General features: G+C 41.6%; 3 protein-coding genes across 4 annotated transcripts in view; 1 reads left to right on the top strand and 2 right to left on the bottom strand.

Moving 5' to 3' along the window:
- The window catches only part of nrg1 (neuregulin 1), a 16,223-nt gene extending 10,497 nt beyond the window's left edge, over window positions 1–5,726 (top strand). The window contains exons 7-8 of the mRNA XM_030355445.1: window positions 2,835–3,026; window positions 3,422–5,726. Coding sequence (XP_030211305.1) covers window positions 2,835–3,026; window positions 3,422–3,449 — 220 coding nt within the window. The 3' untranslated portion in view covers window positions 3,450–5,726. The remainder of the gene's footprint in view (window positions 1–2,834; window positions 3,027–3,421) is intronic.
- An 836-nt stretch (window positions 5,727–6,562) lies between these two features.
- LOC115542211 (T-box protein VegT-B) lies at window positions 6,563–11,323 on the bottom strand. Its single transcript, XM_030354367.1, has 8 exons — window positions 11,100–11,323; window positions 10,793–10,895; window positions 9,695–9,859; window positions 9,296–9,442; window positions 9,047–9,123; window positions 8,838–8,917; window positions 8,529–8,715; window positions 6,563–8,134 (listed from the first exon to the last, which is right to left on the bottom strand). Exons 1-8 carry the CDS (start codon window positions 11,279–11,281, stop codon window positions 7,651–7,653), a joined length of 1,425 nt encoding a protein of 474 aa, XP_030210227.1. The 5' UTR covers window positions 11,282–11,323; the 3' UTR covers window positions 6,563–7,650.
- Window positions 11,324–13,945: 2,622 nt separating this feature from the next.
- LOC115541259 (CCR4-NOT transcription complex subunit 6-like) lies at window positions 13,946–24,415 on the bottom strand. Of its 2 annotated transcripts, none has more exons than XM_030352936.1 (14): window positions 24,196–24,415; window positions 22,634–22,747; window positions 21,543–21,729; window positions 20,287–20,372; window positions 20,002–20,091; window positions 19,837–19,905; window positions 19,401–19,558; window positions 18,624–18,778; window positions 18,166–18,317; window positions 17,450–17,668; window positions 17,122–17,324; window positions 15,313–15,545; window positions 15,027–15,086; window positions 13,946–14,733 (listed from the first exon to the last, which is right to left on the bottom strand). In XM_030352936.1, exons 1-14 carry the CDS (start codon window positions 24,407–24,409, stop codon window positions 14,724–14,726), a joined length of 1,950 nt encoding a protein of 649 aa, XP_030208796.1. In that variant the 5' UTR covers window positions 24,410–24,415; the 3' UTR covers window positions 13,946–14,723. The 2 variants fall into 2 exon arrangements, with proteins under 2 accessions (XP_030208796.1, XP_030208797.1); XM_030352937.1 differs by having other exon boundaries at window positions 22,634–22,761; window positions 24,196–24,273.
- Window positions 24,416–26,272: the final 1,857 nt, after the last annotated feature.

Raw genomic sequence — 26,272 nt, 5'->3', positions numbered from 1 at the left:
TCTAGGAAGTAATGAAGGCACAGGGTACTATACTTTAGCTTGTATTTCAGTTGAAGTAGCTTGGGACGAGGCATAATATTTGATCAGACTAATGAATCGGTTAAAATGTTCACGAATTAGAACATTTGAACATTTGACAGCTAGATATGTGACAAGGAGCTAAATTTGGCAAAACAGCGGCTCTTCTACCAGGGTTTGAGCTCATCATTGGGCTGATGCTAGCGCTGGTGGCAGGAAATCAGAATAAGAAGGAACACTTTACAAATGCTCTACCAGAGTAAGTGGGAGGGAAGGAGCTTGTTCATTCATAAAGATGGTTCCTGAGGCATTAGAGATTGATTTCACACCAGCGGACCTGGAATGGTGCCCTGGCATATGGATGAATGAGATCCGGTATTCTCATATGGTAGTTTTCTAATAATTATAATCATTTCTAAATTAGTCAACATATTAAAGGCTAGGGGCAAAGAACAAGCCATTCCTCCAGAAGTGGTTTGCTGCAGTCGTATGGAGTTCCGGAGATGGATTAGAAGTACAGATTGAATCTCGGGTTGTGCTGTCTCACAGGGGGGTGGGTTTTGAGCGGAAAGCTGAAGATGCAATTTACAAATGCTGAAGAAGCACAAGTCAAGCTGAAAACCCCCTTACTTCCCTTTCCAACAATCACTGTGTCAAAGACACTTCCTTGGCTAGGGATCTCAAGAGGCATTGAGAAGAGTAAGCAGTTTAACTTACCATTGGACACACAGTGGACATGAAGGAAAGGGGTTTGGCCTATAATTGAAACGGATGATTAGAATATATGTTTCTAAATAAGAGAATCTAAACAAGCTGAGAAATTAACAATTTGACTAAACTTAAAAAACATGACTAGACTAAAATAAACAAGACTAGTGCTGACTCATTCTCATCTGTTGCTGTTTTTGCCCTTGCATGGCACCTCATTGTCATCATCATCTGAATTAGCCTCAGCTAGCCTCTTGTTGGCATAAACATCCACTGTCACCAAAGCATTTTGATGAAATCATAGAAGTCACAGACATCCAGTAGCTTTACTACTTCAGAATTCAAATAAAATCTAGGCTTTTCTACTCAAATATATGTTCTGATATTCAATTGTGATACACTGCAGACCAAAGCCAGAGTGTGACCTTTAAAACAAGTGATTTATTGTTATTGCCCTATACTTCCTTATCTTTAAAGACCTATACAATGTCTGGATATTTAAGGCATTATTACAACATTATTTTGCTTACAACTAGTGGAAATTTAATGTCTCATCATAATTGCAGATTCCACATTTTAACAGAGGTTGGTCCAATGTTGGCACATGACAGAAAACGGTTTGTTTTTTCTGAAAAAAATAAAGGTCAGGTTTAGAGCTGTCAAGCGATTAAAATATTTAATCGTGATTAATCGCATTAATGTCATAGTTAACTCTAATTAATCGCGATTAATCGCAAATTATTTTTCTATGCTAAATATCCCTTGATTCTTTGTCCCATAATTCTTCTCATTTTAATTCTCTTATCAACATGGTGAAGTGCATCGGCTTGCCTTGTGCAAATGATTTTTTATTGATAACAACATTGGCATATACACTGATCAAAACAGGACGATACAAAAAAAGAGCCTATAGTGCAATTAAACGACTGCTTTGAACAAATGTAATTTGAACATAGCAGTCAGGCTACTGCTTCTTTGTTTTGAGCCAAAGAAAAAAAAAAAAAAAAGTTTTATTTTTTATTTTTTTTTAATAAAATAATTACGTTAATCGCGCGATAAAAAATGTAACGCCGTTAAATTTGGTTTGCGTTAACGCCGTTAATAACGCGTTTAACTGACAGCTCTCAGGTTACATTACAAGTTACATAACTACTGAATTTATTTAATCCAGAGGAGCTCAAATGAATGCTAAATTCTAATGATTGGAACTACAAATCTACTTACTCCTAAAACAGATAAGATACCAGAAGCACAGGTCGCTGGGTGCATTACGTACATTAGCATGTACATATCATGAGACCCTGTGTTTGACCCGCTTTTATTCAAATGACTCCACTTGATGGTTCATAATCGAATAGAGTAGAGTCATTGAGTTCTTAAGAGCAATAGATTGATTGGTTCGCAGAAAATACAAAACCTGGTGAATTTTTGCTGATGCAGAAGACACATCCCGGTTGATATCAGACCCCCTGACTCTGGAAAATACTGGCTTCAGATTGCCTTTTGTAGGGTAAGGGTTCTCAGATATGCCATCCCCAATATTTGTGGGTACATATTGCTCAAACCTCTGCTGCATAAAGCACAGTGACGGTTGGCAAGCAGAGTGTTCATTGATAGCCGTGTACACTCAGCTATAAAGACATCTTTTTATGACACATTTGTGGGCCTTATTTTCTCATCTATCAGCAAGTCATCCTCCTGTATCATACTCATAAACCATAGATGAAGTCATCTAGATCTGTTCTTCGATTTCAATACACTCTTAAATACCATTGCCTGCATATTATTTATGAATTAAATTGCATATTATTGACATTAAAGCACTTGACATCTATGCAAACTATACATGCTGTAATAGAGAGTACGCCAGGTTAATTCTCTTGCCATACAAAAACTACTTGAAATTTAGAATGTGGATTTTGCTCTGATTGACTGAAGCGCACCTAAGCCATTATTCTAACCCGATTTCTCTTGATTGTAAAAAATGCTAAAATAATCTTTCAGATATTGGATGCAGCATCCCCAGATTGAACGAGGATGGATATTTTCAATCATTTTAACAGGAGTGGAAAAAGTCTAAATTAACGTATGCCTCTTTGTGTGTGCAGTTTGAGTTTGTTGAGCTTGAGCTGGAGTGAGAATGTTCTCTCTGAGAATCCATTGGTCTTGGAAGTGCCGTCCTCAGCGAAGAAGCACCGGGGGCGGCTGAATGCCTTGGGCCATGTGAAAGACCTCAGTGCCTACATGGAAAAATCCCAGGACACCTCCAACATCTACCATGACTTACAACATAGCAAGAGGTAGTGTGGAAACAACATTGGTCCATTTTCAAACAGCTGTATCATTAAGTGTCTTTGTTACAGTTTAATTACATGATTAATAAGTAATGGAACCACCTGCAACAGTGGGTACCTTAAAGGTGCAGTGTGTAGAATACATTTAGTGGTTAGGTTGCAGATTGCAACCAACTGAATATAATGACATATATATATATATATATATATATATATATATATATATATATATATATATATATATATATATATATATATATATATGACGTACATGCTGTTACATGCTGTTACATACACAGTTACAACAACACAGTACTTAAGATGTAATGAGGATGATTTTTAACGCTAAGTGAGTATTCCCTATATGACAACTCAATGCTGATCTTTAAACCTTTCCTCAGCCGTAACCACAGAATCGCCTCCTTCTGACCAGTGGATGCCCAGTCCAAACACCTCAACATCTCAGTCTGGCTCCGCCCAATCGACAAGAAAGAGAGAACACTTTTGACACTCTACTTTGCAAACAAGTACTCATTCACTGAACCCCTAACAAAGACAGAAAAATGACACATGACATGACCATGTGTGCATGGTGGCTATTCAAAGTGGCCCACACCCCCTCTGGTCCTGCTTATAGAACTTGTGGTCATGCAAATCAGCAAGAGTAGAATGATGGCTTAGCCCAATAGTAATGGCCTGTGTTACAGTAGAAGCAATATGGAGTCCCAACATTAACCAACGTTTTACAGAGAAACAGCTCAAAGATGATCAGCGTGGAGCAGCCTCTTGCAGATGTCCCCTTTTGTGATGACAGAGAACCTCGTTCTTGAGGTGTGGACATGCCTGTCATTACGAAAGGAGCGCTTGACCGGCAGGGCAGAGTTGTTGAACACATTACAGTGGATACAAAAAAAAGGAATATCACTTGCTTTTAAATGAAATAAACAATGCAGAGTTAATGTTAAAAAGCCCTTATTTTCTATAGAATATTTGAGGTGTACTGATTAAAAGGATAATATAAAAGTATTTTAGTGACGCAGTCAATAAAGTCTTTTCTAAGTAAAAAAACAAAACAAAAAAAAGTTAATTTATTCAATGGAGGGAAAGTGCCATACATTAGTATGCAATGTTGAATGGGATTTAGGTGAAACAACTAACAGAAACAATGGTGCCTTCTATTTCATGTGCTTCAAGAATCTGCAGCAAAGTGCACGAGGCCATTTATTGTTTTAATCTATTTTCTGTTGACTTTTGTCTGAGCTGGATGAGAAAATGTAATTACAAAGCTTTTCATTTTAGTTTTAATGTTCATGTCCTACAGTTAACCACAGGCATTACAGCATCAATTTCATCCTGATTGGAAATCGGAAAAATAAGTGTGCTTGTGCTTTGTGTACCTGTAACAAAAGGTACTAATGGCATACAATGTTGATCGTATTACCTGTCCTATAGAGTGTGGGACAGTCGAGCAGGTTCATGGTTTCATTTTACAAACCCATTAAGACAAAATTCAACTTGAAACAAAATACAGAGTGCATTTTTCCTTTACAATCAGCTATTTTTGTGGTGATCAGGATATTATGGTAAAGGGCGGCAGAAGGTTAACTTATACTAGGACTACTTAAAGACGCTGCAGGTAAGATTTAAGTGGAAGAAATTCCATAGCCATCCATCAGCTAATGTAGAGTGAAATGCGCTGTGAGAATATCTGTTTTGGGTTGACCGTGCCCGCCATGAGCCTATACAATTTAAGACCGCCTCCGGCTCATCGCTGACCAATCAGGGCATCTCTTTTTGTCTTTGATTGTTTTGAGGTATTAATGTTGCCTGTCAATAACAGTAGCATGAATGCAAAACTTGTCAATGGCGGGTATACCTAGGGAAGGAGCAGATGTTTTTGCAGTGGTTCAAAATCTTGCTCTCTTCTGAACTCTCCAATCTTACCCACAGCAGCTTTAAGTTCCAAGATTTTATTAATCCCAGTAAACGGTGACGTGATCACTTTTTGTTTGCAATAGCTTAAAGAAGGTGATGAGTAGACATGTTTGATGTAAATATCTAAAAAAAAAGAATAATGCAAGTTTGTATACATACGTTGTTGGATAAGTGATTAAAGTGACTGGGAAAATGAGCTGAGGAGGGAAAATACAATAATTTTATGTTGTCTTTAACAGGGATATGCGGGTGAAAATAAGTACATGCCTGTGCAGGAAACTTAAAAGACTAATATGTGCCATTCATTCCATGACTTTAACCAGATTGATCAAATATATTGGTCCATGACTTGGTCGCAACTCACATATTCACATTCTAATCCATGTTTTAATAATAGCGAGGTAACTTATGTTTGGTTACAGAAAAGCATATCATTATCCCCGACGCTTCTGGTCCCATGTGTTCAGTGTATCGTTTTCAACTATTAACAACAGAGCTTCAGAACAGTTGTCCAAGTACATTGAGACACATATTTAATTTATTCACCAGTGTACAATAACTATATTTCAATTTCCGGTTGAAAGATACATCTACTAAATTATGCATAATTTGGTGTGTATATATGTACTTTTTTTGTATTAACTGAGCTGTATCCAAAGGAAAATACACAGTACACTCCCCATCCTCAGCACACGCTAATACAAAACACGCTGGTATACAGCCCCAAACATTATGGACAACAATGGAAATAAAAGTGAAAGTTTCATTGTTTGATGTCTTGCCTTATTCAAATTCTCACCCCTGGAAGAGAGTATATTGTATCAAGTCGGATATGCTTTGTTTTATTTAAAAATGCAATATAAATTGGCCCAAACTGTTACATTATTGCATGTTATTGGTTAACATGTATCAGGAAACAGTAAAACTATCCCTTTCCAAAAAAAAATTCTCTTTCCCCTTCAAGGACATATTTTGTATATGTTACACAATTATATCGTCTGACCATCGACATAGTATAAGTACTATAAAAAATATATCCAATACACCAAAATGCAATATGTGGTGACTGTATATTTAGTATTGTGCCAAGAGCAAGCAATGACAGAATTGAAAAAAAAAGAATGTTTTGCGGGATTTGACCATGTCTTAGTTATTGGTGATGCTATCTAAGTAATTGGTAGCAAATATATAAATGTAAAATATGGCATAAGATTGAAGTTTTGACCCTCATCTGCAGATAGATATTTGGAAAAACTCATTGTATTTATTTAAATGAAATGCTTCATTGCCAAATTTCAAAAGGCTTATTGGTGATTAAGAATCATCTGATTTAGTTACAGGCTGCTTCATAATGGACATCTATGGCTAGCACCATTCAGTGAAACAATATTCACCATTCAAAAATAATGTGGGATTTTAAGTACGTCAATTTTGAACACTAGATAAATTACTTATCGGTCCATTTAAAAAGCATATCTGTATGCGCTAAATACAGATGTCGTGTTTGCTTTTATAGTTTGAGTCAAATAACCCCTAGACCTCACCATTACAACTTTCTCCTGGTTGAAGTCATATCACACAAACAGGAAACAGCTTATGACTATTAGCATTTTATTTTACATGTATTAATTGGATGCATTTCAACAAATGAGAATTATATTGCTATCCTCCAAAAGGTCAAATGAATAGCTCTAAGGCAACACCGATCGGCTCTCCTCAGATTACCACTTTCCTGAAGGGCCTTTTGACCTATTGGCCCCTCCAGTCTACAGGAGCTGGCCTTATGTCACATCGTTCCCTTATTAATATTAGCCATCTTCGGTAGAGTGAGTAATCAGTGAAGCCGAGCCGATAGATCAAATAAAATCCCAACTTAGAAACACATCTCTACACCTTTTCATATGACTTATGGGATTGTAACTCAGCTGTAATTACAGTTAAATCTTCTCGTTGGCCAGCACTAGCCTACCCCTGCCGCCGGAAGGTACTCAATTTGAGGACTTCAACATGCCCAGCGGTCACGTCCAACCCTAATGCGGTCACTGATTTAGTGCGTTGCTGTGATCATGTCTGGACCCTTGGCCCAGCATGACGGCAGCCAGCTTGCCCCCTGGCCAGCCCCAATGTAATTTCTGAGAATGACATTTTATTTAAACAGTTTGCTTGTAATGCCTCCTTATTATAATGTACATTTTGCCACCAATTGCACTCATGCTGTGCTGTGGTATCCATTCGTCTCTAACAAACTATTATAAAATATGTTGTGCAATATATCCCTGTACATTATTTATACAAAAACATCTTTCTAATTACACTTGTTCCAGGTACAGTCAACCTAGCCTCACGGTTATAACATATATTAAAAGGAGATTTGAGTAATGACTTACGTATAAGAAAACAACGTTTGAACAGTTCCATGTTTTTTTGGAATTTGCTTATCGTTTCTCTCCACTGGATTGCTGACTGTCTGTCTGTCTTTTTCAAAAACCCAGAAGTTTTTGCAACTATTATCTGTAATGCGTCCTTCAAATGATTCGCCTATGTCAACTATTTCAGCATTGATACAGTTACAACAGTTTAAAGTTTGGATTCTTTCTTTTCACTTTTGTTTCACCTGAATCGCAAGCTGTGGCTGCATTTACCAGTGGCATAGGTCCATCGGGGTCAAAGGATGGGGCGGGGGGAGGGTCAAAGTTCACCAGCTGGAGTAGGAAAAGAGCGGATACTGGCTCCACTCCACCGTGTTGCCATGGTGATGGTGGTAACCGGGCTGGTGGGCGCCTTGGTGTTGAGCCGAGGGGTGGAAGGCCGCAGCAGCAGAGGAGGAGGAGGGGGCGAAGGAGTTCACCATGAACTGCCTCCCGGGCTCTACCTCCGGGTGCTCCCCCGGATACGGCCCCGGCTGGTAGAGCGGGTAGCCTGCACGGAGCCCCGGGTTAGCTTTAGCCGCGCCGCCGGCTACGGCGCTAGCGGTGTGTGGCCACGACTCGTAGCAAGGGGGTGCCGATAGGTGGTGGTGGGCAGAGGGGTGGTGCTGGTGGTGGTGCTGGCTCATTTCTCGATGGGACGGGTTGTTGTGGTGTACGGGTACGGCGGCAATGTCGGGTACGTGGGCTTCGAAGCTGCGTAGCCGGTTGTCGCTGTCAGAGTGCGGTGATAGAGGTCTAAGCTCTGCCAATCTGGATAGAATGCCGAAAAAAATAGTTTGTTAGTATTTTTTACTGTAGTGCTTTACCCTGTTAAAAACGTGAGCTAAATTAACTCTGAGCTAAAGAGAAAATCTGTGAAAATTATATAGCTGTACCCGTAGCTACAACTCAAGCCACCGGAGGCCGCCAATGGGAAAACTTCCATAGTGCAGGTTTAACGTCACACTATTAATAACATACGTTTTTTTGGTGTTGATTATTGTGGAAGGCCTATGTAGCAATTTTTTCATGAATTAATATTTCCACCAATACCCCTTTAACTCGGCCTAACGTTACATAACATTAGAAAAAAACAAAACGGTAATCTGAAAAGTTTTACAATTGTACACTCACTCAACGGTTTGTTTAGTAAATCAATGCATACCTGTAGGCCGGGTAGGCCATGGAGGCTGGCACCATCTGCTCCTCACATCCGTGGCCCTGCACTGAGAGGTCCAGGGCGTCGTTTTGGAGGATCTCTGCGGCGGGGTCCTGGTCCAACAACGAGGAATAGTGACCGTTGGGACAGCGGCGCTTCTCTGACTTTATGGCCGACATTGACCCCTGGTGGCCTGTGAGGGAAATGCGAGGAAAGATACATGATTGCGTGGTCACACAAACATAGATTTCTGTTAAGTGAAATAACTAAGTCATATATTCTGGAAATATTTTGAAGAAAGTGGTTGATTGTTACCTGAAGGACTTTTGCACTCAACATCTCGGTACATCCGTCTGGTCTCTTCTGCGGTTGTTTGGGTCTTGATAGGTCGACACCTAAAAAAAAAAAAAGAATCAGTCTCAGAGATTCAGATTGCCCGTTGAAAAATTCCAGCATTATTTCCCATATCTTCATATCCAGCCTTTCACATGAACTGTTGTCCTAAAAATTCTTGGGGTTCTTACCGTTTGCCGTGAAAATGATGTCCACCCTCTCGGAATCCTTTAGCAAACGGGTTGTGGTTGATTTTCAGTTTTGTAATCTAGAAACAAAACAAAATGTGTCAACAATATAATTCTTAAGAAAAATGTAAACGATTATCCCACATCAGTGTTTAAATACAAAGTGTCTGTAAACAACGTCCTCATACTGTGTTTATATACCAATGTTTGTGTGTTTCTGGTGCTTGTGCTTGTGGTGGCCGCTTGCAGTACCTTGGTGTTCTGATAGGCGGTGACGGTGGTGAAGTGGGTCTCTGGGAAGGTCACGGTGTGGTAGGGGCTCCAGCGGACCGCGAAGACGCTGTCCGCCTGGACCACGTAGAATCGGGGGAAGTATCGGTGCATGGAGTGCAGGATGATCTGAAAAGAGACAAAGAGAAAAGAGAGGGAAAGAGGAGAATGGGAAGGAAGTGTTATTAGTTATAAGGAGCGATAGAGTTCAGGTCCTGTGTTAATGAGTGCATGTTTGTTCACACAATCAATCATGTGTGAAAAGTTAAACCCAATCCTAGTTTGTCTTCTGCTTTTTAAAATTACATTTACAGCCTTTTTCCGCGCTCATTTCCTAATGTCAGCCATGTGCCATTAAAAGGTCTTGCGAGGGGTCCTCACATGGCCGTGCTGGTCCAGGGTGTTGTTGGTGAGCTTGGCCTTGAGGAAGGAGATGGACTGCTTCATCCAGTGGCTGCCGCAGGCGGGGGAGTCTGGGTGGATGTACTGGTGGGCCGGGGGTTGTGGCTCGGCCTTTCCCGCCACTTCCCACTCCTCCTTGTTCCACTGGGAGAGAAGCGAGAAGAAGAAGAAGTGTGAAAGGACTGTGAAGGACTCGTCTGATCAAGGGAGACTGACTTTGAAAAAATGGTATTTGGGCTCTTCTTCTTGTGTTACGGCTTTAGAAGCCAGCCTTGGACAGGACAGAACTGAAGAGAGCTCCGGGGGTAAGAGTGCAGATGTTTAGAATGAATACTCTATTGAAGGCTAAAATGTAAATGCTAGTCTCTTTAAATTCTCAAAAAAATGAAGCACATACATACATACATACATACATACATACATACATACATACATACATACATACATACATACAATAAAAACAAAGTTGCTATTTTCAGTTTGGAATCACAAATTGGATGATGTAAACGTCGACACACTTTATCGCTGTGTTTGAGGCTGTGCTTCTCCCACGCCTTCCCCTATTGTGAGCCAATACATATCTATAGCGTGGCCAAATGGGCCCGGGCTGCTGAATATATTATGCAGGGCCGTTTTCTCCCCATCCATCCTGAATCGAGACGGTAAGTGCCGCTAATTAAGCAGGCCTCCTGCTGGGTGTGGACAAACAGGAAGTGATGAAAGGCCTTTGATATGGAGAGTCTGTAGTGAATTGGTCTGCTGGCTACAGCGCAGTCTGTGACCTGGATGCGAGCTTGAAGCGTGCTCGCAATGTTTTGTTTTTTTGGTTGAAAGAAGTGCAATAGGGATACACTGGTTTTGTTTTGAGAACACAAACAAACCGTGCTGTGTGCTCTTCAGCCCGTCTTGTGTCTGATGCACAAGTTTTTATTTAAAGCATTAGGTCATTATTCTGGACCACAGGCCTTTTCTCAGATTGTCTTGCACATGTAGACACGGTTGTTTTTTTTCGCGCAGTTTGCTTTTGCCCTGTGCGTGCATTAGTGTGTGTGTGTGTGTGTGTGTGTGTGCTCTTACCCTGTATTTGAATTGGTCTACAGGAACCATGTCCATCATTATGACGTAGTTGGTGAAGGGGTCCATTCCAGAGAGGCTTATGTTGCAGTGGGGAAACATTCTCCTGAGACACAAACAACACACACGCGCATCATTAATGTGATAAATGCTTCTCAATGAGAGTCCAAATTACACAGGGTAGCCCAACTATATCCACATCTATGGCATGTAAGGCTTTGGCAATGGACATGAATATTTTCCATGCTAATAAAGCTCTTCTGAATGTGAATATAGGTACAGAACACGTGGTGGTGGAGAGGGTTTTTACCTTCCATGCTTGGTGATGACCATCTCAGTGCCGGAGGAGTGGAAAGCCTTCCAGAGGTCAGAGTTCACCAGGCTCAGCTTGATGCTGCCTTGCTTCTGGGCGCCTGCCTCAGAGGGAGACATGGGCTTACCGGTAGTGTGGTTGTGGTGAGGGTCCAGGTGGTCTATTAACAAGAGAGACATCCCATAATGAGTTAAAGGGGTAGTTCGGAATTTTGGACATAGGGCCTGATTCCCAAGTTAGCCTTGGTGTTCTTTATCATTGGAGACATTTGAACACATTTCATTCAGTCCTTCTAGTTGCAGAGTTCGCTCGTGCTAGGCTAGCGCACGGCAACTGGCAATACTAGCCTGCTAATAAAACAGTCTTACCCACTCCACAGGCTATATATGTAAATGTTTTTGTTGATAGAATAATGTTGGAAATAAAACTAACCTTGCCTCGCATGAATCATCGTATTTTGAGGGACTACTTTCTCAGCCGCAGCGGAATGTAACCTAGGTATCAGTCCGCGGCTGCCGTAGCATACTACCAGGAATATAACACTGCTGCTGAGACACAGCAAGTCACTCAAAATGCAATGCAATGCAAGGTTAGTTTTATTTCTAATATTATTCTATCAACACAGACATTTACACCGACTGTCTGGCGTTATATTTGCCTCGGGTGTACTGTGGAGTGGGTACACTGTTATATTAGCAGGCTAGTATTGCCCCGTTGCCTTGCGCCAGCCTACCACGACTCGCAAACTCTGCAACTAGGAGGACTGAACGAAATGTGTTAAACTGTCTCCAATGATAAAGAACACCAAGGCTAACTTGGGAATCAGGGCCTAGTTCCAAAATTCTGAACTACCCCTTTAATGTTGCAGAAATGTCTTGGTTGTTTGCCATGTACTCATTCAAATACAATGAATACAAAATAAAAAAGGTTTGGAGAACACAGTAATTTCAAGCACACTGTAGTATAATTATCCTTATGCACTGCAATATAATCCAATTGGGATAGAAGTAATCATTTGAAACTCTGAGAAAAGATTAGGGATGTTTTTTGGATCACCATCACATACCTGTGATCTAAACACACATGCTTACTGAATTTATATCAGTATTTAATCTTGTTTATGTACATGTACATTTATAAATACATATAATGTACAACTTTTGTATTGCCAGTATCAAGATTCAGTATCAACACATTTATATTCTTATGCGTTACTTTATAACGTCAATAAGGTAAAAAACATACCTGTGATGTGTTGCATTTCTCTGTATCCGTTTGTGCACTCGACCAGCAGCTTATGATGCCCAGGTACAGTTCAGCTTTAAGAAAGTTCCAAGACTGAACCTTCAAGAGTTTCAGTACAACCAATGGCTCTATGGGTCTCTTCCACTCTCTCCTTGTCTTCTCAGCCGAAGAACTTGCAACTGAAGCCCAGTCTCCTCTATGGATGTCACCTTATAGGTAGAAGCGGATGATCCTTGAACTTGATTGGTCATTGGGGGGTGTGTGGGGTCGGGGGTGCGTGTGGGGGGGGGGGGTAAGAGCAGACTGGGAGATAAAAAGCAGGACCTTTTCCCCATTCATGCATGTCCACGTCTCTACCCGATATCCAACCCTTTGATGCAGAGTGGGGAGGGGGGGGGGGGAGTCATCCTGGGGAATTGTGCTTTAGATACTACTTTAGATACCCCGTTAGATACCTCTGTAGATGTTCCTTTAGATGTCGGTCTAGCTATCCCTCTAAATATATCCGTAGCCCTCTAGATATCGCTTCAGCAACATTTACATATTCAGTGGGATCTCTTTGGACATCTATTCATCTTTGGTCTGTTTCTAGCTTAAGACAGGCAAACTGCATGCTTCATAAAGCTGCAGACCACAGAAACTATAGTAATTTGTCTGAAATAAAATAGTGGCTGGTTTTGGCACCCTTACACAATCACAGATGAGAGAGACAGACCAATGGATACTAAACTATGCATCTAAAACCATAAACAATGTGGTCCCTCCAATGAGTGGCTTGTTTTCCTAATACTCGTGCTTTTAAATAGTTACCACACACACACACACACACACACACACACACACACACACACACACACACACACACACACACACACACACACACACACACACACACACACACACACACACACACACACACACACACACACACACACACACACACCTATTTTCAACGTATACTTGACATTCTTTAGACCCCGGGGGGTCCGAAGCAGCCTTCAGATGGCAGCCCTCAGACCTTCCTGATGAAGAGTGTATTGAGGAGCAACTGGTGATCTCGAGGTTGGGGGCAGGGGAGTTGACTGCCAGGGTGATTAAGGCAATATGGTGGATCAGACAATAGGTGGATCGTCATGGTTAAGCCTTTAAAGGAAATTTACCCCCGACCCCTTAAGTGGCCAGATAAAGGTGTAGGTTCAGTGATGTGGGGAGTACTTTGCAGCCTCTCACTCCTTGATTGGTCATTTCATAGCTCTTCCAGCTATTGACAAATACAGGCCGGATTTTTTTTTATGAGAATAAACTAATGGAAATGTATTAAAAAAAGTCTAAAGATTAAAACTATTAGAAAAGATTTAATGTTAAATAAAAAATGTGCTTGTACATGTTCTTTTATTCATGTTAGTAAAGTACCTAATAACATAAATGGCAATATCTTTATTATTCATCCCTTTACCTTTGCTAGCGCTCATGACACACACACACACACACACTCACACTCACACTCACACTCACACTCACACTCACACTCTTCCAAAGCTAGACATACCTAGCACACCTGTACACCCAGTGGTTAACAGGAACACAAAACTCATCCGTTAACATTAGTATATTTCCTTTATTCAGGTAACATTTTCTTATTTCTTCCAACTACAAATTGTAATTAACATACAAATTAAATTCTCAAAAAATAATCTTCACGTACAAAATATATATCCATACAAATTCTTCTAATATTACATTTTTGTAAAGCAAAACATAAAGAGCCACCAGATGGTTGCAAGAGTGCAAGGGAAATAAAATGAATTGCCTTCGGGCAATATAGAGAACAAAGCACCTGGGCCCATATATTATTTCTTTTGTTCACATAAATAGGTTTACACATCCCTAAACCCCCCCTCCCTATCCCTCCCCCGAACTTCAAGTATACACATCGTGAACCCCATCATGTATCCCATCATGCATCCCTTCATTCCGTTCAACTGGCACCACTTTAAGCTTACCATGTAGTTTTAGAGGTTCTTGGTTGAATCAATGTTATCTTTTGATGGTATTGCTGATATGACTTTATCACAGAGCTGGCGCAGTAGGGCTGAACACAGGTGTACTGCATGACACTAATTAATATGTTAAAAAAATTGTTTCCACTCCTACCATGCCAACTCTGTTACAACGCCTAGTTGAACACGTCCACCATGTTTAAGTGCATGATATAGCAATGGTCTGTTTGAAAGGCTCACATACGTTTTTGAACATTTATAAAAAAGGTATCATTGAAAGGTAAAAGAAAAACTAAGTGTGCAAGAAAATGTGTCCCAACCGTCCAACTGAACTTTCCACCTCTTCAGCGAACCAGTCCAGAAACTTTTGTCAGTGTTAAGTAGCACTGTACAATAAAATAAAAATACCACTAATGTTAAGACAACTTTCCACACAGAATTTATAGTTATTTTTATGTCTGGTCATAAAAACACTAAACCGTATGGCCAGAGGCCACTCCAGTGTACTTAACCACCCTGGGGTGATTTATGTCAACAAAATGACTAGCTAGCAATGTAACCATTTTACCCTTTGGGGTTTCAACTCTTATTTTTATTTTAACGTTGCTGTCCCTGTCTCTACGTGGGATTAATAAAGTACAATGTTATTGTCTTATAAAAGTTCTGAACAGGTACTTACCAATGGAGCAGAGCACCCACAGGATTCCCCAAGCCCTGGGCCTCCTGCAGGCTCAGTGTCCTGCCAACACAACAGAGTTTTGGTCCGACAGGCTTTTTATCATCATTCAAAACTCACGTATTTGCAACACATACACATGCAATTATAAACAAACTATCAAGAATAACACATGAAAATGTATTTTTTTCCCCCATTGTGGTCATTTGAGGGAGTTGGTTAAAGAGGTTAAGATGAAAGCAGCATAAATTGAAAAAGAAGCCATTACAATTCAGAAAAACAGTGTCACCTGCCCTTTCGTAGGAACTGTAACCCGCCGTGGCGTCTGATTGGCCGAGTCGCAGGGGGCGGGGTCGGGGGCGGGTGCAGCTCCAGCTGGACCAGCAGAGAGAAGTGGTCGGAGGGCACCAGCGGGTGGGGACACCCGACGATATTCTGGGACAGCCAGGGGCCCTCAGGGGCCCCCAGCAGGCCCAGGACGCTCAGGTGGGACTGGCTAAAGAAGATGTAGTCGATCATGCCCTGAAGGCAGGGAAATGAAGGCGCGTTTTGAGTGGCAGGGCATTAAAATGAGATCCTGGTTCATCAATATATTAAGACATGGTTAGAAATGCCTCCCAGAAAAGTTCTGTAAAAAGGCCTGACCTTTGCCCTCTGGATCAAATTATTCAAACAAGTGATCCATTCCATTTCCCAAATCAGAAAAAAACAAAACATTGACTAAGCAACACTAACTAGCGATGAAAATACGCCAAACAATCACCCATCCAGCGATAACCACCCTCTAATTGATTGAAACGACTAGTAGGCTAATCTAGGTTCTTGCATTGCTTTTTCAAGAGCACACGTAAATTGAATTTTGTATAAAATTAACTCTAATGTCTAAATGTGTTGTTTAATGACTGTTAGGGATGTTAACCGATGACCGTTTGACCGATGGTTGACCGCATCAATTTGAATCGATCAATCTTGTCGGTAAAACAATTTTTTTGGGGTCAGTGTGGACTGTGGAGTGTGTGTTGGTTTCACTTCACACAAAAAGATGATCAGATGAGGTGACTTATTGAAAATTGGACGGACACAGCGTCTCTGGCGGTGTCTTAATTATTCCCGCATGCGAGCGGCGGAGAATATGATCTCTTAATTATTAAGGACAGTAGACAAACACTATAAGACTACAGTTAGCCATCTCATTCCAAGATCTTTTTTGTGAAGTGAAAAAAACTATCCATCACACAAAATTTTTCCGTCTCCTCCAAACGAAACAAGCGGCGTCTCTTCGGAGCTGCCATTTTCTTAAATGAGCCGCGGCAATGTTTCAAATGAGCTCCCAACGCTGCCCTCTTCTGATTGGCCGCGCTCTCTACACACGGTCAACTTGCAGTAAGCATGCCTCGTGTTTCAATTCAAACACAGGTCTCTGCTGCGGTTAGAGCCACTGGCTCTCACTCGGAGAGTGTGTGAGTGTGTGTGTGAGTCGGAGGCAGAACGGGAGGGAGATAAGCAGAGTTACGAAATAGCAGGCGGCTGGCGCGGTTCGAAATGGCTGTTATTTCAAATAGCACCTTTTATTCTGATCGGTTAACCGGTATTAACCGGTTAATGAGGCTCGGTGGTCGGTCAAGAATATTTAACATTTTCGCCATCCCTAGTTTGTGTAATATACTGGGTGCATGAAACAGTAGTATCCTAGGATGTTTGTACCACAGCTGAGCCACTAGGGGGAATTGTTGCACTGCGTCTCATGATTTAAAAGCTGAGGCAAATTCATATTTTTATTCAATGCGCTTTTACTTCTCAGCGCTCTGAGCCCCTCTGCATCATGAAAGCGGGGAAAACGACAGAGCACAAGCTTTATGCTACAAACGCATACAAAGACTGCAACAGGAAATATCTAGCCTATATTTATTTGTATTGCGACGCAAATTAAATATTGCTGAACCTAAGAGACTGTGGTTAAGTAGCCCAAAGGTTGACAGGTTAACGATTCTGGGATTACTATTGATTAACTTTCCAAAACAATCCCCGTGTCCAGAACTTCTGGGAGCTAGTTCATGACTAGAGTACAACACTTCACAGGGGGACCTAGAGGACGCACCTTGAAGAAGTAGGTGTAGTTTGTGAAAGGCATCAGGCTGGTCTCGTAGGCGCTCTTCAGGTGGAAGTTGTGCGTGATGCTGCCGTTGGGCTTCCCGTTCTTCCCGGAGCAGCTGAAGTTGCTCAGGCAGTTGCTGTACGTCAGCTGCTTCAGGTCCGTGTGGATCTCCGACACCGCCCCGCTGCTCAGGTACTCCACCACACCTGGACGGCACGAAGACGTGCGCTTCAAATGCGTTGTTGCAAATGCACCGACTTTTTTGCATGACTTGCATTTTACATAATTAAAACAGAGTAGCCAGATAGACTTGGGGTCCCGCACAGCCTACCAGAGTCTGGCAGGGAGTTGAGGTCAGCGCACAGGACGATGGGGATGGGGGGACAATTGGTGGGGGCCCAGCAGACGCCAGAGGCCCTCTCCGCGATGGTCTTCAGCTCGGACAGGAACATCATAGTCTGGATCAGCTTGACGTCCGAGTACTCGGGGTCCCAGTGCAGGTGGGTGTTGGCCACCAGGATCAGCTGCCTGTCCACCACAGGCTTCAGCCCTGGGGAAAGAGTGGAAGAGCTCCTGATCTCCCTGAATCATCCTCATAAGATATTAGATTTAAAGGTTTGGGATAGAGGCATCTGGAAAATCCTACTTTATTGGGTGAAATAAATCTAAATTAAAATGACCAAATCATTTTATTTTAACATAAAATAAACAAATTGATCATACAAAAATATATCAATGTACGATAAATAAGTTAAAAAAAAGAAAAGAAAATGTACCCTCTCAATTCTTTAAATAAGAGGGTGTATAACCTTGATACTCGTTTGTTAGACGTCATCATTGAAACAAGAATGTTGAATAATAACCAGGCGGTATTGAGTAGAGATTCAAAAGGTAAAACACCGGCATCGAATGGAAGTTAACAGAACAAGAGGACTTTGCGTAAGCCTTCATTTTGTATCCAGCATCTTGCAGCCAGGGTAACGGCAACATCCCCAGAGACTTCTCCATGAGCTTCAATGTACTCAACAGCGTCCAGGCACTCCTCACCTCCAGTGAACATTTCCTTATTGACCTCCAGAAGCACTGCCACGCCGACGTTGTCCTTGGTCATGACTCTGTTAAGCATGTCGTCTGAGCCGTTGGAGTTGGCCAGGGCTATCTGGCTGAACTCTACCATGTGTTTCTGTACCACCGTGAACCTGCAGAAAAAACAACAACCCAGAAGCATCCATTGAGGCCTAGGCAGCCATCAACACAACCATGGCATGATTCATAAAATAAAAGCCCCTTCTTTCTTTGTTTGTGTGGCCTCTTAAGAAACTGTTGCAATAGTTTGAGAAATTATTTATAGACCTCCACACATTCAGAGGGGCTACAACTGAGGGGAAAAGAAACATGGCGTTGTCGAGCAGTCCCAAGACAAATAAACAAACCCTATGGCTCAGTGGTTCTTCGATGGTACATGTGGGAAAGCAAAGAACATCGCCTCGACGCTGAGCCCTTACTTCTCGGTCTTGTAGAACACCGCGCAGCCGTCCACATGCCTCCGATCGCGCTCGCTCACGTGTTTCGCGCGAGACTTGGCGCAGAAGTAGCCGTCGTATCCAAGAGGTCTCAGGACTTCCTGGAAGAGGTTGTAGTACTGTTCCGTCTCCACTTCCTGAGGACAATATGGTTAGCAAGGAAAATCTATTTTTATGACCTTCTTTTGAAATCTTAGAGGTAATAAGGTTTGTAAAGGTTGGTTTTATATTGATGATATACTGAAATGGCAATAGCATTGTTGATTTGTTTTGAATACCTCAGTAGGTGGTGTGTGGGTGTGGAATGAGACTTAACAAAAGCAGTCTGTGGCAGTGGATAATGGTGTGGGAGTTGACAGGCTTTCAGGTTTTAAGTAGAACCGTTTGACCCTGGCAGCACAGTTCCGAACATACCGGAGAACAAATTGGACATCAACTAACTAATTACAAAACAAGGATATACTTTGGGTTTTAGTTGGCAAAAACCCAAAGTAAACCTCGAAATAAGTTAATGATGGCCATTGTTTGAATAAATGGGCACTCTGATGAAACGTGTATCCTAAGGGGAAAGGAGAAGACTTAATCGTTTTGCCAAGCCTCACATGAAACGGTAAAATAATAAGTTGTGCAAAGACACTGCCAGAGGCCTCTTGCCTGCCAACATGCAACAACATTCCCCCAGCTCATTCATCTCGGGCTCTGCATTGTCCCCTCCCATAACCAAAAATGATGCAGCATAAAAAACATAAAAGATTTCACCTGCAGACTGATGATGTCGGCGTCCCCAGCGGTGATCTCCTCCACGATGCCCTTCTTCCGATACTCCCAGCTCAGGGCCCAGGACGGGCAGTAGCCGTACATCTGCTGAGTGGCGTATTTTTCGCAGAGCACGTTGTAACACATGACCGTGAGCGCGGCTGGCCAGGTCGGAGAGGGGGACAGGGGGGTCAGGGGGGGGGGGGGGCGAGGAGGGGTTCATATGTTAGAGCTGGTGCAGAGAGGACGAGTTTTACATTTCAATGATCTCTGAAAATGATCCCTCGAAGGAGGATGGCTCAGAGCCCGGTCCGGAAACCGATAACATCAAAGGGCACATCTGGGCTGAATGCAACATAACTATAAAGCCACATTTCCAGGTGCTTTACATAGCGTAAAAGTAGCCTAGAACCATCATAGCAGGGTTATTTTGGAGTACCTGTGGAGATCAGCTGGTTCCGCGGTTTAACAGTAACCCACGGTCTAAGGAAGGGTTGGAGAGGACCCACTGGAAGCCATAAAAACATTTAAATACAGTCAACAAGAAGATAAACGTTACAATAATGAACACAGGGTGAGTTGATGGAACCATGGATCCGATTACCTGGAAGGGAGTCCAGTAAGTAATTCAGGACCTTTCTGGTTCCTTCTGGCTCTTGGTGGAGGATGTAAATGTCGTCAGACAGCGGGTTTCCTGCAAAAGCATCATGACCTGGTCAGACAAACTCTGGCCTGATAAAGACCGTGTGGGTGTGTCTGCATGCACAGACACACCCACACACTTCCTGCACACAACCAAACCCACAGGGCAAGGAAAAGGTGAAGTGAAGACAGATAATGGCACCATCATTTAATGAAACAAAGAAGAAAAAACATGTCTAAGTCCTACCTTCAATCCCCAGAGTGTGTACTTGAAACAGATTACCCAGTTCAAAGGGTAAAACACTTAACTTGTTTTCGTTTAAATGCAATTCCCTGCAGAAACAGGGGAAAGTGCTTCAAATAATGCATTAAAAAAAACACAGTTAGGCATGTCATTCAGCCATTTAAATATACAAGGGTACCGCTTATGCGGTTTCGATAAATAATCTCAGGTATCGATTTATGCACATCACTCACGCAGGCAAAAGAAGCTTGGCCCTCAGCCATCATGACACAAAGATCAATATCAATTAACTCAACATCGAGGGGACATTCTTCAAATAGACAAGCGAGAACACAGACAAACAGAAAAGTTAATAATATGTATGGAACATTTTTCACCCTAGACCTTTATTTAAATCTAAATCCAAAAAATGTAAACAATATAATCCATTATCCATCTGTCCATTAATCTACGGCATCTATCCATTAATGGTACATTAATGTACTGTATCCATCGATCTATCCATCTACACCTTATAATTTTCAGCACAGCGTTGTGAAATAAAGCCTACCCAAACAGGGGTGGAATATCGCCAGAGTATCCACCGCAGTAAAGTACATGCATAGAAGGGGTGTGCCAAATAATCGTCATGACGATGCATCGCGATTCTAATTTTCACGATCTACTGCATCGATTGTTGACGCCAAGAATCGATTATTAATTAAAAAAAATGAATAATTAAAAAAAAAAAAATGTATTTTTTTTTTTTTTATATCGTTTTATAAAGCCTATTCACTTTTTGTGGCATCAGTTTGTCCTCTTATGTTTATGAAATTATATTGTTGTTATAATGGCAGCTACTTCCAAAAGGGGAAATGTTTGAATGTTTTCATTTCATTGGTTTAAAGGACCACTGAGGCCATGTAAACGGCACTGATTATCCTTATTTTGTTATTTTAAGTTTTATAGATCCATAGCACTTCTTGTCAGTGTATCCAGTAATAGTCGTTTCAATAAATACAGCTATGTATGAATTAAGTTGCTTTGAGTTATCAATTGAACACACTATCCAGATCATACACAGCCAGTCAGCCACTGGTAATGGCTTAATTTTTTTTTAACAGTGTTCAGTGATAATTCGCAATGCATCGCAATAATTCAAGTATCGCGATGCATCGTGATAGAATCGCATCGTGGCATGTGAATCGTGATACGAATCGAATCGTGACTTCTTTGGCAATACCCACCCCTAATGCATAGAAGGTAGTACCGGCTCCTACCGGAGGGAAACGACGGTGCCGATCTCGGAGGGCAGAGTGCAGAGCTGGTTGCACGACACGTTCAGGTACTCCAGTCGGTGCAGGCAGGCGATGTCAGGTGGAAGGGAGGTGAGGTGGTTGTTGTTGATGTAAAGTGCCGTGAGGTGGGAGAGCCTCCATAGCGAGCTGCTGAGATGTCTGACCCCGCCTGGAAGTCAGACGACCATAACGTTACGATGTAGCCACAAACCTACTCGTTGGTCTGCACCATGGAGATTCCCATCATAGTTGGAACTGATTTGTCTGGGTCTAAGAGTCTTTCGTTCTGGGGGATAAAACCATCATATCTGTCAAACATCCTTTATAAATATCAAAATAACTTTTTAGTTTGGATTCTGACTAAGAGCAATTTGGGTGCAATTAGCGTGGGTGACGGTCGCCTACGCAACAATAGCAGTGGCACTTTTGTCTTTGGATTTATTATTTATATTTTCACATCAATACCTCAGCCTGTGACTGGTAAAAAAAATTAACCAGCCTGCAGCTCCGGTAGATAACAATGACTATAACTTGGTGTACTGGCCTTATTTTGCCTCTTTTGATTAGAAAAACGTGAAAGTAAGGTCAAACCCATGCAATCGGCATTAGAGGCTGTACAGTGAGCAACAGAGCGTGTAACTGTTCTTGCTATAAACCCTTTTGCCACAAGCCGTTCTGCCACATTAATTAATGCCTCTGTGGTATCCAGTCAAATTGTACTTTTACCAGAGAGACAAACCACAGTGGTGTTTGTTTGGATTCGTTGTTCTGCCAAAAGGAATTGGCATTTCCAAACCCCAGTGTTTCAGGAGACCTCTGCTTAATACTAGTTCTTAAAAAAAAAATATGCCATGGGTAACTGCCCTGGTTTCATTTCAAATAAGTAATTCTCACACAAAACAAAATAACACAAAACGATGCATGATGTCCCATAATCTACAAACTGCAATTTCCATACAATAAAACTTTGTTGTGAGCACTAAAGAGCTTCCAGCGTGACTCAGGCACAGGGCTGCGTTTTAACGGCTTCTAAATGGTAGCAGGGGGATTGTTCACAGCAGAGTAACACCAACCAGTTATCTCCAGTTGGGACCAGTGAGATTTCTTCCCCGTCGCGGCGTCCTGGGGAGACATGATGGTGGACTGCTTCAGGGGGGTTGGAGATGGACAACGCTCGTCTGACATGGCTGGTGGGAAAGTTCTGAAATGATAAATAGAAAGAGGCTGCCCACCATAAAACACATAGGATTCCACATCTGCAAATCATTCGAATGCCGTTTGTGTGCAGCGCAAGCCCCACTCGCACGCGGACAGAAACAAAATAAAAAGCAGTTAACAGAAAAATAAAATCACTTCAATGTCCCACCCAAGAAATCTGTTTTTGTTATTTAAAATCCCATAAAGTGATTGAAACCTCTTAAAGGCCCATTTATAATGCAGCTCCATCTGGTTAATCCATCACCAATCGTAACGTCTCCAAGTGAAGAAGAGCAGACAGACAGCAAGGTTGTTTACACTACCTTTCAACTGCTCTACTGCAAATCTGAAATACAGATTTTGATGACACTAGGCAACTGGATAGAAAACATAACAAGAATAAAAGGCAGTGCGTTTCACTACTCAAGAAGAATCGAATCAAAGAAGAGATCTATCCTGGTGTGTTGTTGATCCTGATTTATGCGTCGCTGGGGAACCTTAGTATACAAACCAATTGTATTCGTCCTACTCCATATTATGCTTATTGCTCAACCTCAATACACCACTAAAGAAGAATTGTATCAAAGAAAAGCGATATATCCTGGTGTGTTGTTGATCCTGATTTATGCATCGCTGGGGAAATTTAGTAAACAAACCACTTGTACTCGTCCTACTCCAAATTATGCTCATTGCTCAACCTCATTCACGGATGCAATTCGTAAACTCAAGTGCAACGCAATTAAAAGAAGGTGATTCAGTTATGGAAACATCAACGATAAGAGTAGTATACTCCGCCTAGCCTTCTGCCAAACGGATGAAGAGCAGCTCATTGAGCTCAACATGCTTGACATGCACGGAAGTGCCATGACGCGTTTTCATTTAATTATCATCCATGCCCAAGAATTCAACAGCCTGCATGAGAAATGTGGCCCTTACAGCAGATGACGACGAAGACTTCATAAAGAAAATTTTTTCAAATACAACACTAGGGCAGCCAAAACGATCGGGTCTGCAAGAAGAGTGCAAAAGTGCAGCACGCATAAATAATGTCATGTTCGGTCAACGCGCTGCATCCATAGAATGACTGAATTTTCAATTGTTTTAATTGGTCGGACCTCACGAAAGAGACTGAGCTGTCAACCCTCATACAAATGCCAAATTAAAAAAGGTAGACTACGTCTAACCCATAACATGCCTCTACAAATCTAATGAGCGTCCAAAAGTGCAGAGGATCCGGTAACAGGGTGAAATATGCAGATCATGTGTATTCTGCAGTCCAAGTCAATTGACCGGGATCCCTTATGACCACAGACAAGAGGAAGAAACGATAAACTAAAACCATTTCATCCGCAATGCTTATGAATGCTTATGAAACACAAAATCCAGATTCGACCAAAGAAATCATTATTATTCCATCACTTCTTTGGGGGGTTTATACCTGCTGGTCCGGAAGCTCGCTCGCTCGTTGGTACAAAAGGCTCGGGGATCGGGGAGCTGGGACCTGCGGCCACTTGGCAACGTGCGTCATTTGTATGCAACACGTGACGGCAATCAGCTCGCGCACTCTCCTCACGTGCGGTACGTTTCCCGGGCCTTCTTTCCTGCGGCCCCGCGTCAGGGGACGTTCTCCGTGGATGAATCATCGTTATCATGGAGGTACACAAAATCACGCTATTGTTTTGGTATGCAGAAAATGTATGTAGATTTCTCATTCGTCGGTATCTAGTCGTTCAAACGTTTCGCAAATGTTCGATATGCCTGTCTAAGCATTGTTGTTGTATGCACCGCCACCAGAGGGCGGCAACGGAGTTCCAAAATACAATTTGGCCAACCGACTAGCATCAAAGGACCACGAATCTGCCGGTAGAGCCCATGGGACCTATGAGATCGAAAAATATGAATGGGTTTCAATGGAGAGAAAGTAATTATTTTCTGGTCCCAGTCTTTATATGCCCTGGATTACACACATATGTTGTTTGTGGATTTAAATGATAATTTGTCATGCAAAGAATACTCAACAATTTCTTGAAGTTTGATAATGTTAGGTTTTTTCCAAGGGGATGAAAAAAGCATCAAAAGAGGTGAAAACCATTACAAGTTGGGGCATGTGGAGAGTTTCAGTTACGCCGATGGGGAGATTGTCGGTCTTGTCCACGCCGGTCGCAGGGAGCGTGACGGCACATACGAGACATGTAGTCTTTCTCATTGTGTTTTCTCTACAGCCTTTAACTGAACAATTGCACAATAAACGGTCAAACTCTTGACATGAAAAAAATCTATTTTAATCCACAAACAACATATGTGTAATCTGGGGCATATAAAGACTGGGACCAGAAGATAATTACTTTCTCAACATTAAAACTCATTCAAAAATGTATGTTTGCACTTTGAAAAAAAAAAAAAAAAAAAAAAAAAAAAAAACGTTATCAAGGGCCCCTTTCATGTCACGGGCCCTGGGCAAGTGCCCAGTTGCCCTAATGGTTAATCCGGCCTTGTCTACCAGAAGGGGCGTGACTTCGCCACTCAATTCTGGTAGATACAGTCAGTGAGACCGTGAACAAAGCCATGTAACAGGATTCTATAAAGATTGTTGGTGTGTTAGTCTGTGTGTGTGTGTGTGTGTGTGTGTGTGTGTGTGTGTGTGTGACACTGAGAAACATAGACTACATACAAAGCACTGACACCACTGAGAAACCACCACTAGGTACATCAAATAGATTTAAAGATATGCAGGCTAGTAGTAGCCAATATTCGTTTGAATATTTTTTCAAGGACTGCATAGAGATTCACGTGACAAAGAATTGAACATACAGACCGTATAATGAGTAGCTCAGAGCAAAAAGTTTGTATATGGCCTGCTTTCTACAGCCAGTTTATAGCCTGCTGTATATAACCTAATCTATAGCCTACTGTCTATAGCCTACTTTAGGGGTCAGCAACCTTTTCAACATGCAGTGCCAGTTTGGCATTTTCTTGTTAATGAGTGTGCCTTAAGCAACAATATATTAAATATTAAGCTGAATTATGACGCAGCGACCAAAAACATTTCCAGAAGACCTGGAATTGTATTATTTCCATATAGTCCACAATCATGCATCAACATTTTAAATGTTTTTTGTTGTTGTTATATTTGCTACATGGGCTTACAAATTATAATGACATATGTCCCATCTTAATACACACCACTTTCAGAAACTCATTCAACATATTTGCACTGTGAGAAATGTAAAAAACAAGAATATATGAGAATGTTGGAACCATCCACATCAATATCTTTAAGACATGTACAGCTTTGCAAAACCATGTGAAGGCGATGCTATAGGCCACAATATTTTCTTCTCAATTGATCCCATTTCAGAACACTGCTTTCAGTAACTCATTTAATCATATTTGCACTGGGAGGAAATGCCCAAAACAGAATAAAGTGCAAAAATAGGTAGGAATAATTATGCTGCCGTATTGTGCGGTGACATTTTTGAATAATAATAATAAAACATAAAAAAAAAAAATATATT

This window comes from Gadus morhua, chromosome 4 (genome assembly GCF_902167405.1).
Source record: "Gadus morhua chromosome 4, gadMor3.0, whole genome shotgun sequence".
Classification (NCBI taxonomy): Eukaryota; Metazoa; Chordata; class Actinopteri; order Gadiformes; family Gadidae; genus Gadus; species Gadus morhua.
Note: the sequence above shows the minus strand (reverse complement) of the source record. Positions and strands in the feature narration are given on the sequence as shown.